This window comes from Oncorhynchus masou, chromosome 19 (assembly GCF_036934945.1).
Source record: "Oncorhynchus masou masou isolate Uvic2021 chromosome 19, UVic_Omas_1.1, whole genome shotgun sequence".
Taxonomy (NCBI): domain Eukaryota; kingdom Metazoa; phylum Chordata; class Actinopteri; order Salmoniformes; family Salmonidae; genus Oncorhynchus; species Oncorhynchus masou.
In genome coordinates this window covers 29,702,415-29,714,970 of record NC_088230.1, presented here as the reverse complement: position 1 = coordinate 29,714,970, position 12,556 = coordinate 29,702,415, and the positions used below count along the sequence as shown (strand labels likewise).

At 45.5% G+C, this 12,556-nt stretch overlaps 1 protein-coding gene across 2 annotated transcripts; it reads right to left on the bottom strand.

Annotated features, from left to right (window-relative positions):
- Nucleotides 1-869: 869 nt before the first annotated feature.
- LOC135506132 (dual specificity protein phosphatase 10-like) lies at nucleotides 870-12,244 on the bottom strand. 2 transcript variants are annotated; one of them, XM_064925590.1, is made up of 4 exons: nucleotides 11,993-12,244; nucleotides 9,697-10,588; nucleotides 3,825-4,211; nucleotides 870-3,369 (listed from the first exon to the last, which is right to left on the bottom strand). In XM_064925590.1, exons 2-4 carry the CDS (start codon nucleotides 10,538-10,540, stop codon nucleotides 3,104-3,106), a joined length of 1,497 nt encoding a protein of 498 aa, XP_064781662.1. In that variant the 5' UTR covers nucleotides 10,541-10,588; nucleotides 11,993-12,244; the 3' UTR covers nucleotides 870-3,103. The 2 variants fall into 2 exon arrangements, with proteins under 2 accessions (XP_064781662.1, XP_064781663.1); XM_064925591.1 differs by having other exon boundaries at nucleotides 3,252-3,369; nucleotides 3,784-4,211.
- Between the last annotated feature and the right edge of the window lie 312 nt (nucleotides 12,245-12,556).

Sequence of the window (12,556 nt, the reverse complement as noted above, 5' to 3'; positions counted from 1 at the left end):
ATGCAAATACATTTCTACTTATTTTTTTAAGCCCATAACCATGTGTGTGAGGTGTATACTTTTGTTTTAAAGAAGATTTGTTTCAGACTTACCAAGAAACAAACTGTGCAAACTGTGTAAATATCGCTTTGAACGTATCACAGAGTTGACTAGTGATGCTGAAGGGTTGGTTTGTATCCGCAGGCCGTGAAGTCGACCCCAGCCTGCTCGGCTGCTTCTGTCTGCATGCGATGACGGCCTGCACTGTACAGTGGCGCAAACAGGCTCCGTGGTGAAAAGACAGGAGTTAGTTAAGGCATCAATAGAGGCACTAGTACTGCACGTGACAGCCGAGCTTGGCGTTACGCGAGGCAGCAGAACAAGAGCTGCTCGTTAGCTTAGCGGCAGGGCTGGGAGGTTTCAAAATATTAGGAAGGGATTACAGTACCTTGCTTCTACCACAGTCTCTGGATACAATGTCTCATTTGATGCCAGAGGCCCAATTCACGGACAGCTGTTACCTTGTGATGTAGTAAATCATACGAGGCCATAATCAGAGAGCAAGTGTAGTAAGATACATTACAAGGGCAACTACACCAAAATATATCTAGAGGTTAGACACTACGTTCAAATGGGACAAGTTAGAGGCGGAAAAACTATTTCAAAATGAACAGGAGAGACTATAGCAGGCAGTGAGTAGTCCTCAAATCTACTTTACAACTGAATTAATACTTAAAACAGGATAACCACCATTTTGTTTGAGGAGCAATCTGCTTTCAGTAAACTTGTGGTACAAAGCTCTTTATGGCAGTAAATGTATTACTAAAAACAAATGGTATGGTTGATGGTGTTGGGAGATGGAAAAACACAGTGACAAAACAAAACACACAGACAATGTGAATGGTTTCATGTATTTTTGAAGAGTAAACAGAATTAAGCAAATATGCACAGACAACTAAGGCACACTAGTGCCAAGAATTGTACATAAAAAACATATATTTTATCAATCTAACTTGTGCCAAACGTACACTACATGACCAAAAGTATGTGGACACCTGCTCGTCGAATATCTCATTCCAAAATCATGGGCATTAATATGGAGTTGTTCCCCTCTTTGCTGCTATAACAGTCTCCACTCTTCTGAGAAGGCTTTCCACTAGATGTTAGAACATTGCTGCAGGGACTTTTTTCCAGTTGGCCACAAGAGTATTAGTGAGGTCGGGCACTGATGTTTGGCGATTAAGCCTGGCTCGCAGTCTGCATTCCAATTCATCCAAAAGGTTTTTGATGGGTCTGAGGTCAGGGCTCTGTGCAGGCCAGTCAAGTTCTTCCACACCGTTCTCGACAAACCATTTCTGTATGGACCTTGCTTTGTGCACACGGGCATTGTCATGCTGAAACAGGAAAGGGCCTTCCCCAAACTGTTGCCACAAATTTGGAAGCACAGAATCGTCTAAAATGTCATTGTATGCTGCAGCCTTAAGATTTCCATTCACTGGAACTAAGGGGTCTAGCCTGAACCATGAAAAACAGCACCAGACCATTATTCCTCCTCCATCAAACTTTACAGTTGGCACTATGCATTGGGGCATGTAGCGTTCTCCTGACATCCGCCAAACGCAGATTAGTCCGTCGGACTGCCAGATGGTGAAGCGGCATTCATCACTCCAGAGAATGCATTTCCACTGATCCAGAGTCCAAAGGTGGTGAGCTTTACAACACTCCAGCCGAAGCTAGGTATTGTGCATGGTGATCTTAGGCTTGCGTGCAGCTTCACAGCCATGGAAACTCATTTCATGAAGCTCCCGATGAACAGTTATTGTGCGGACATTGCTTCCAGTGGCATTTTGGAACTCAAGTGTTGCATCCGAGGACAGTCTATTTCTTCGCACTACGCTGTCCCGTTCTGGGAGTTTGTGTGGCCTACCACTTCGCGGCTGAACCGTAGTTGCTCCTAGACATTTCTACTTAAAAATAACAGCACTTTTTATTTAACTTGGCAAGTCAGTTAAGAACAAATTCTTATTTACAATGACGGACTAGGAACAGTGGGTTAACTGCCTTGTTCAGGGGTAGAACAACTGATTTTTACCTTGTCAGCTTGGGGATTCGATTTAGCAACCTTATGGTTACTGGCCCAACACTCTAACCACTAGGCTACCTGCCGCCCACAGAAATTTGAAGAACTGACTTGTTTGAAAGCTGGCATCCTATGACAGGGCCACGTTGAACGCAACTAAGCTCTTCAGTAAGGTAATTCTACTGCCAATGTTAGGCTATGGAGATTCCATGGCTGTGTGCTCCTTTGTATACACCTGTCAGCAACGGGTGTGACTGATATAGCTGAAAACCAGTCATTTGAAGCGGTGTCCAAATACTTTTATATATATATAGTGTAACAGCTCAATGGTATGCGTAAAAAAAATACAGAATCGATAACAACAATTAATTCAAAAAAGGTTACTTCATGTCAAATCAGTGGCGAAATGGAAATGTTTTATCGTCATCGAATACCCATATATACACATAAGATCAGGCTCCCAGCCCCATTCCACTCAGACATTATTGCACAGTAAGCCACTTTGGGCTTGTCATGGTCACCCCCATAAACCCCTCTATAAAAATAGAACAAGAACATTAACACACCAAACAAGTCTTCATCTTTTCTGACAGGCACCGCCTCGGCCAGCTCGGCCCCAGCCTGCCTGCAACAATAACCGTGAGCCACAGCACAGTGTGAGTCTGAAGAGTCAGTTTCTCTCACTGCTAACCTGCTAAGTCCCCACAGTACATGCTTCTTTTTTTTCTTCAGAAATAGTTCATCTATTTTCCTTTCCTTACATGTTTTTGCTCCTCCATGGTCATGCACGACAGCTTCCCACTGACCGTTTTCTCTCCCCAACACTCTTGTTCCTCCAGGAAGCCAGCCAGTTCGGAACAGCAGGTATTCTGGGGTGTTTCTCATTGCCGTTGACCCAGAACCTTGGCACTCCTGTGACAGTCCCAGAAGAGCATGACTAGGAGATTCTGAAATAAAGTGATTTTGCTCTCAGAATCAGCCTGTCAAGAGTAGCCCGTAGAGTGAGTGGGATGTCCTCCTAAACCAGGAATGGCAGGTGTCACCCTAAACCATGGTCTCCACACCGATGAGCTTTGGCATGAGGATGCGTGGTGTGATGCCATTGTTCAGGTCCTCCTCGAACTCCAGCAGTTGGCCCATGAAGTTGAGGTTGGGGGAGATGATGGGCCGCCGGGTCTTGACAAACTTGTAAGCGTCAGTCATGGTCATCCAGGTGTGCTTCATCAGGTAGGCAATGACGATGGTGGCCGAGCGAGACACGCCTGCCTGGCAGTGGATCAAGAGGCCCATGTCCGCTTGCCGTGCTTCCTCTGAAGAGAGAGGAGAGAGGGGAGCATTTTCAACTCGTCAGAATAGAACTCGTCATGGTAACATAAAACATGACTTCAACAACATCACATTCATATTTTAGTCATGTAACTAATGTCATATTTTTCACTGCAGTCCACTCACTCAAAACCTACACTGTGCAATACTGTATACTAACGGTAGTGTTAACAAATCCATAATTTCTAAGGTCAGACAACCTGCACAGCCTCTGATCGATAAAAACAAGCCATTTGAATATGTATCAACCAAGCTAAATCACTGACTAACTCCAATCCTAATGTGGCTTGAAAGAACATTATAAAACAGAATCGATTCAATGAGAAATGAGATCCCACCGCTGCCACCGACTGCAACCTCCGCCCCTCACCTCCCGTATACACTTCCACTGTACATACCAGCATGCAATGACTAGACTTAGCTGACGTTTCCTGCGTACCGATGAATTCAAACGCCTCCTCAAAGTACTGCCTCAAGTTCTGCTTGTTGCTGTCGGTGGCTGGCAGCCGCTTGTAGCTGAACAGGCCTGTGTCATAGTGGTAGAGCGGCAGGTGGGTGGTGACGTTGAGCACAAAGCCGATGTTGTAGCGCTGTAGCCTGTGGGCATCCTGCGCGTCGTGCTCGTTGCCCAGGTACAGGAAGGGCAGGATGGGCGTCAGCTCGGCGTCCTCGATGTCCGGCGTGGAGGGCAGGGACATGGAGTGAGGTAGTGCCCCCGTGTGGCCGGAGGCCCCGCTGACGCCTATGCCGGCGTCCAGGCTCTCGTGGAGGTGGAGGGAGTGGTCACACAGGTTCTGGTGGTTCTGTCTGAAGCAGCTGAGGCCCCCTGGGTAAACAACAGACAGCAACAGGATGAGTCAGTGGAAAACAAATATGTTTATATCCTATGACACTTAAGTTAACATCTGCAGGTATAATGCCTTATCCTTTATTACAATGGCAGGTCATGACTGGTAGTTGGGGAGTTTTGACTGGAACAAGTCTGCTACGTGTCTATTGGAGGAAAATATTACTGTATTGAACTATCAAACAACAAATCATGTCCATCCAAATTGTCTCTAGCTAATATTCTGATGTTATTCCTTCTTTCTGTCTCATCTCTCCACCTCTCTCCTCCTCCTCCTCCTCCTCCTCCGACAATGACATTTTGCATATTAATCTGATAGGGTGGCAAAATAGGTGACCATATTATCATAGCATAGACTTTCATGGCCTGATGTCAAACACTGAGACACTCCAAGCCCCCAACCAACCATTCAAACCATATCATTTGTTTGCCATTTGAATTTTCCGTTTGAATTTTTGGATATCAGTTTGTAGGGAGGGCTTTGCACTTCATCTGTTTCTCTGTCGGGCTAGATCACCTTAAGTCCTGTTCATCTGTTTCTGTCTGTAGGGTTAGATCACCTAAAGTCCTGTTCATCTGTTTCTGTCTGTAGGGTTAGATCACCTAAAGGTCCTGTTCATCTGTTTCTGTCTGTAGGGTTAGATCACCTAAAGGTCCTGTTCATCTGTTTCTGTCTGTAGGGTTAGATCACCTAAAGGTCCTGTTCATCTGTTTCTATCTGTAGGGTTAGATCACCTAAAGTCCTGTTCATCTGTTTCTGTCTGTAGGGTTAGATCACCTAAAGTCCTGTTCATCTGTTTCTATCTGTAGGGTTAGATCACCTAAAGGTCCTGTTCATCTGTTTCTGTCTGTAGGGTTAGATCACCTTAAGTCCTGTTCATCTGTTTCTGTCTGTAGGGTTAGATCACCTTAAGTCCTGTTCATCTGTTTCTGTCTGTAGGGCTAGATCACCTTAAGTCCTGTTCATCTGTTTCTGTCTGTAGGGTTAGATCACCTAAAAGTCATGTTCATCTGTTTCTGTCTGTAGGGTTAGATCACCTAAAGTCCTGTTCATCTGTTTCTGTCTGTAGGGTTAGATCACCTTAAGGTCCTGTTCATCTGTTTCTGTCTGTAGGGTTAGATCACCTAAAGGTCCTGGAGGTAATGTCATATTTCTCATAATTTAAATAGTGAGGGAAACATTCAAAATGTCCCCAAGATAATCGACACAGCATTCCTTCTGAAAAATAGCTATCATCACTCTCCTCAGCGCCAAAGATGGCGGCCAAATAAAGATGATAAATGTTGAACATGTGTCTCGCTGGACATCTGCACTCCTTCAAATAAAGCCTGTAACATAACGTTAACACACACAGGGCCTGAGAGGGAGGCAAATACTGCCAGTTACTGTCAGTTTCAGTTAGTGGGGGGGGGGGGGGCTTTGCACCTGTTGTCATGACGCCATTGACACCCTGGAAGGGGTGAGGGGGGGATGCATTGGGGCCTGACATAGAGTATCAGTTCATGTATTGTTTGCATTACAAGATCTACAAGAGCTGACATCATGCCAAGTGAGGTGATCATATGGCCTCACCGGCTTCACCTTGGAAACGGGGCAGTTGGGGATCTCCTATCAACTGTCGACTAGGGAGGATGTTGTAAATCATAACATGGTCATAAAACCAGTCTAATTAATAGGGCCACACTAAACAAACAAATTCAACTGCTATGTTTCTCTAAAACATCTCTCTCACACTCCCTCCAAGGGGCATGTCGTTATAATAATTAACCAACAGTAAATAATGGAATGAGAGTCTCTTCACACAAGCCCTAAAGGCGTTGAACTTTACTACAGTTGAATAAATCATAGTGACCACCACAACGAAGTTATGATATTACTAAGTGTGTGTGTGTGTGTGTGTGTGTGTGTGTGTGTGTGTGTGTGTGTGTGTGTGTGTGTGTGTGTGTGTGTGTGTGTGTGTGTGTGTGTGTGTGTGTGTGTGTGTGTGTGTGTGTGTGTGTGTGCACGTGCATGTGCTTGTGAGGCAAGATTTAGCTAATCATGCATTAAATATCTTTCTCTTTTTTCGATTTTTCAACAAACTAACAGATTTGAGTGTTCACCCAAAATACAGCTCATCTTTGAAAAAATCGAAATGGTCTTCTATTGCACATATTCAAGCGATGCCTTTCTTGTGATGCACTCAATTGGTAAATGGCTTCTTTTGAAAGGCGAGAGTGAGAACGAAAGGCAAAAGAATCTTCCGGCACATTGTGGAGAGAGATGAGATCTGTGAAGTGTGACCGGCTGTCATTATCTTTCGACTATCTCACAGAGGAAAGCACCTTTAAGTGTCTCTTTCTCTTTCAGAAGCCGCCAGCACTGTTCCTCACTCATAAATGACCACTTCCCGGAAGCGTTGAAGGCTTTTCATACTCTATTTCCACTTTCTAATGCTTTCCGTCAACTGTAAGTTCCACAGTCTGATATCAATAATGATGTTTGCTTTATGCCATGTTTGTCAGCTACAGTATATAACTAACTCCTACATTCAGTTCTGGGTCACTGGGAAAAAGGCCCGTCAGGACTGTCTGCTTCTGTCTGATTTCTGCTTCTGAGGAAAGACAATGTTTAACCGATAGAATAAAACAGTCTTCCACATGTCCTTAATGTATAAGTACATTTTAACTAACATTTGGTATCCCTCCTTAATGGGAATATTAAATACCATTTGTACATTTCACAAACAATTCTTACGAAATCAAAATAGTACTGTAAGCCAAACAAAATCTATCACATATGTTTCATGGTCTGTGTATTTCTGGCTTTGTGATCATGTTAATTTTGGTTGCAGGGTCATAACTGATTAAAGATATCCACAAATTCTTGATCCAACGAAACATGATTATAGTACAAAGTATTACAAAAATACATTTTAAAGAAGAAGATGATGAATAAAACATATTCTATTTATTTATCTAAACCTCTTCAAAGAGACCAGGCCTGTGTTCCAAATGGCACCCTTTCCCCTTTCAGTGTACTAGTTTTGAGCAGTGTCCATAGCAAGTGCAGTATCCTCCATAATCAATAGTAGAATGAATCACGTCTGGTTCTAAATTACACTGATGCTGGGAAACCCATATGACGATTGTTCCTCCACACACACTCACACACACACACACACACACACACACACACACACACACACACACACACACACACACACACACACACACACACACACAGTGTTCTCTGCTGTACGGTGTCAGCGGTTGAGACCAGGTCGTGGGGCTGAGGGCTCAGGGCTCCTGGCTCAGGGCTCAGGGCTCATGGCTGAGTCGTTTGATTCCTGCAGCAGTGGATGCCTGGATTTCATGAGAATTAAATCAGACAAAAAGACCAAGACATTCTGTTCTGCTATGCTGTAGCCCGCTCTCTGTTTCCTCACCGCAGCAGACAGAGATGGACGCAGAGGGAAGGGGAAGTAGGAAGGGAGGGGGAAGGAGGAAGGAAGGAAAGGGAAAGTAGGAAGGGAGGGGGAAGGAGGAAGGAAGGAAAGGGAAAGTAGGAAGGGAGGGGGAAGGAGGAAGGAAGGGGAAAGTAGGAAGGGAGGGGGAAGGAGGGAGGAAGGAAGGGGCAAGGAGGAAGGGAGGGGAAGGAGGAGGGGAGAGGGAAGGAAGAAGGAAGGAAGGGGGAAGGCAAAAGGGAGGTGGAAGGAAGGAAGGAAGGAAGGAAGGAAGGAAGGAAGGAAGGAAGGAAGGAAGGAAGGAAGGAAGGAAGGAAGGAAGGAAGGGAGGAAGGAAGGGAGGAAGGAAGGAAGGAAGGAAGGAAGGAAGGAAGGAAGGAAGGAAGGAAGGAAGGAAGGAAGGAAGGAAGGAAGGAAGGAAGGAAGGAAGGAAGGAAGGAAGGAAGGGGGAAGGAGGAAGGGAGGAAGCTCCTCTGGATGGGGAGAGGAGAGGAGAGGAGAGGAGAGGAGAGGAGAGGAGAGGAGAGGAGAGGAGAGGAGAGGAGAGGAGAGGAGAGGAGAGGAGAGGAGAGGAGAGGAGAGGAGAGGAGAGGAGAGGAGAAGATGGCATCAAGGTGCTACAGTATGACCTCCCTTAAAGACCGCGTCTGCGAGGCAGACGGCAGACACACAGGAGCTGCTGCCTCAACAGAGCTCCGTATTTACTAAGAGCTGCCTCCCAGCCTCTGCAAAACAGCCAAAGCATGTTACATACCCTGACAGGACTGAAGCTGCCAAGCAAATTCTGTGTTTGTGTGTGTCTGTGTCTGGGTGGTGTATGTGTGCGTGCAAATCATCAGGGTGTGAAGGATAAGGGTCAGCTGATACTGTTGGAATCAGACGTACATACAGTATATACTGTAGTTTATAGATGGGTAGTACACAGTAAATGACAGTATGAGTTACTAAGTAAGAAGCTTACACACAATGGAGGCAAGACAAAACGGCCTTACATTTACTTTACACCTAACATGAGCCTATTCCTCAGGGCCATACATACATTCAATAGCAAATATCCCCATTGCACCTCTACCAACTTCATTGTCTATTGCCACCTACCTCTTCACAACAGAAGTATACAGACAGGCTAGTCTCTGAAAATGAATTAGACAGACCAACTTACAGCTACATAAACCAATCTCTCTCATCCTCTCTGTTAATCAAAACAGTCATGTGGCTTTCTATATTAGAGACCGCATCTTCCCTCATCCTTCAACTAATCCAGTTAAAGACTTCATCCTCTTCACTCATCTTTCAACCATTCCAGATAAAGACATCATCCTCTTCTCTCATCTTTCAACCATTCCAGATAACATCCCAGGTGTTTCTACTTTGACTCGTTGAAGCTTAAACACAACCTCCAGAGAACCTCAAGAGAACCCCCCTGTTTTGGTTTAAAAGGCCAAACGGATCCTAAATCAGCATTGCTACACTACCTACTCTGAGATCTTGAAAAGTTGGGATCTTTTAATGTTGACTATACCGGCTGTGTTTTACCAATCTTTTATTGAGAGTAATTTTACTTTTTGTGTTGTTTTCTGGTTTGGCAATGCCACTGTCAGCCAGAAAAGTATGCTTACAAGGTACTTGGAGTCAAACAGACAGGCTTGGATGAGATCTTTAAGATCAGGGCACACAGCAAGGCTCACAAAATAGTTTTAGACCCAAAACACCCCCTGTACCCAGACTTTGAACTACTCCCCTCTTGGTGCTGGTTTAGGGCACTCCCCGGCAGGAATAACAGAACTCGACAATAACTTGTGCCAGGTGTGATATCCCTCTTAAACAACTCGGGCTAATGTTCCTATCGACCCAATAAGGCCAGCAGGCTCTTTTTATTAGTATGTAACTGTTATGAATTTTGCATTGTCAATTTGTTTTCTACTGTATTTAAACGCCACTTTAAACGTGAACATGATACTGCAACAATAAAGTCAGATTAGTAAAGATGCTGTACGAGCCCAGAACTTCGGTCCTACCTTTGAGAACAATGGGGTCCTTTCCCTCCCTCTTCAGCGAATCCAGGACCACATGAAGGGGCTGTGAGGAGGTCACCCTCTGGGGATCCATTGTACTCTCGTCGTACACCACAATCTCTTTGGAGAAGATGCCCTTAAAGGAGTCCTTGCCAGAGGACTCACGGCACGAGAGCAGGTCCAGCACGGTGATCTTGCCCTGCTGCAGCCGTCGCCGGCTGATCTTGTCCGAACAGTTGATGTGCACTGCACCCTGGATGTGGCTCTTGTTGTAGTCCATGAAGGGCCGGCAGTCGATGATGACCGGCACCGGCCCGACCGGGTGGCCCATGGGGCACCTGGCCATCCGCTTGGCCAGCTCATTGGGGTGGATGACCCGGACAGTGGACCCTAGAGCCTTGGTTGGGCCAGAGGTGAGACTAGGGTCACTGAAGGCCTCATGGTGTATCATGCCCATGCCCGTGACTATGGGGTTGGAGGAGGCGGGTCCAGCATAGCTGAGGTTGGGGCTGCTGGCGCTCACCTGGCTGACGTGGCTCTGCTGCTGGCGCTGGTTGTGCTGGCTGTCCTTCTCGTAGGTGGTGACCGAGCAGCAGCTGGCACTGGTGCATCCACACGACAGGGAGCGCGTGGAGCCGTTAGATGAGGGCATATAAGTGAGGTTGGTCGCCCGGATCTTCACCACCGTTGTGCTGATGACAGTCGTCTTGCTGACAGGGCTGGTGACAGTAGTGTCCAGGTAGCTGGTGTCCAGGTAGCTGGTGTCCAGGCGCAGTCGGAGTTCCTGAGGTCGGATCGGCCTTGGCAGCGCCACCACAATTCTGTCGTCAAGGGGAGATGGAGGCATGTGGAGGCTGAGGGTCGGGACGTCTACGGAGAACTACACCATACCCGTCTGGAAATATGGAAAGAACAGATCAGGGACCGTATGTATTAAGTGTCTCAGAGTAGGAGTGCTGATCTAGGATCTGGTCCCCCCTGTCCATGTAATCTTATTCTTCGCGATCTAAAAGGCTAAACTGATCCTAAATCAGCGCTCCTACTCTGAGATGCTTTATGACTACTGGCCCAGATCAGGATTGTGAATGGACTCAGTGGAAAAAAAGCATCTGTATAGACTCAATAATAAGCACAGCATGTAACGCATAGCATGGAGGTTTGTTGATGACCAATGTCATTGACTCTCTCAGGGGACAATGAAGGAGCTACAGGTCCTTATCTGTTTAATCAAACATGTATAGTACTAAACGGCTACACAGTAACCAAATACCATATCTATCTACTTAAAGGTCTGCAAGGCAACTGCCACAGTTGGTGGGAATAACCAGGTAAACGAGAGAGACTACTGCCAATTTAGTAAGGGTGGGTATTAACCATAGAATGTATTTTATAAACTCAGAAAATGTGGAGTGTCCCATGAAAATGCATGACCGAATAATATAACCATCACAAATATGTGCAGGTAATTGAACAGCCCAAATGTCTGGGCTTCGAAGCTAGGCTACTGTCAATTTCACAGTGCAGTACAATAAGCCTTTGAATTTCGTGTGACAAAAAGACTGCTGAATACTGCACCAACGTGTAGGGCTACACCGCAGTTTGGTCTCTCTCTCCAAATCACATCTGGAACAGTCATAGGGTGCGGGAAAAGCTGCTTAAATGTAATCAAACGTTGCAATAAAGATGCAATAAACCATGTCCTCACATCAAAAGACGCCCATGGTGGCGTCCTCTGACCCGCGCATTCAGTATCCAGCTGTTTCAACTAGCTGGTACCGTACAAAGAAATCACAGGGTGTACATACATTCATTGACGCGACCGGCATAAGGACGTGCTGAGAATAAAGTATTGAGGGTTTCGGCAGTACAGACACGGGTTGTAAATGTCATTTCACTTCAAAGACGCCGCGGTTGCATAAACGTATCTCACATAGTAAAACATTGTACAATTTGTAGTGTAAATCTAGTCTTGATCATTTTGGCAAAAACCGGTTACAGGTATATTTGTTCACAGTGATATTGAAGAGCCAACAGTTCATCGTCTGTCAGAGGTTTACATGAACGAAATTAGTTCATGCAACGATCTGAAGGCTTCATGATATCGAATATATAATTTAATGTGAAATTCCCATAATCTGACATCGTTCATTTTTCGCACTGTTATGACGTGAAATGTCTGAGTATGGCATGTTCATGTTGATTAACGTCAGCGCTCTGACCGTTTCATCTATACAACTTGTAAACTATAGTATAGACTTTGAAGTGTCGCCCATTAAAGGAGTTTTAAAAGTGTACTTACATTTTTGTAAAACAATATTTTGTGCGCTCCGGGTGAATGTAGAATGATTTTATTTGCGCTCAACGTTGACTCCATTCAGCCTGTCCCAGTGCCGAGGATCCGCAACATTTTTACTTTTAGCCTGGTCCTCAGTAATAATATACAAGGGGTCAGCCAACCTAGCGAAGAAGCACTTTAGGATTGACACGGGTAAGAGCCAATACACGAGTTCATTAATATTAAATGCATTCGTTTTGTACAGTGAGAGCGCAGCAAGAGCCAACCCCGTAGTGGGTGGGAGTTCAGATGCGGGTGTTAAATCAGCTCTCTGAGGATAGGGCTGTCGAATGAACAATGCTTACAGTCCCATGTATTAGGGTAGGGTGATGTCACTGGCAACCAATCAAAAGGCCGATACTAGGCAGAGCGAAGCAAGCGTAGACTGAATACTCCATGCTCTGATGAGAAGTTCGTTCATCCTTGGTTTCGTGCCCCGCGCCGTCTTTAATGCGTTATCCTCCGCCTATTGATGCAGAAAATGCAGTCGTAATGACGGTAGTAGTTGCATGCAGTGAATTGTTTAAT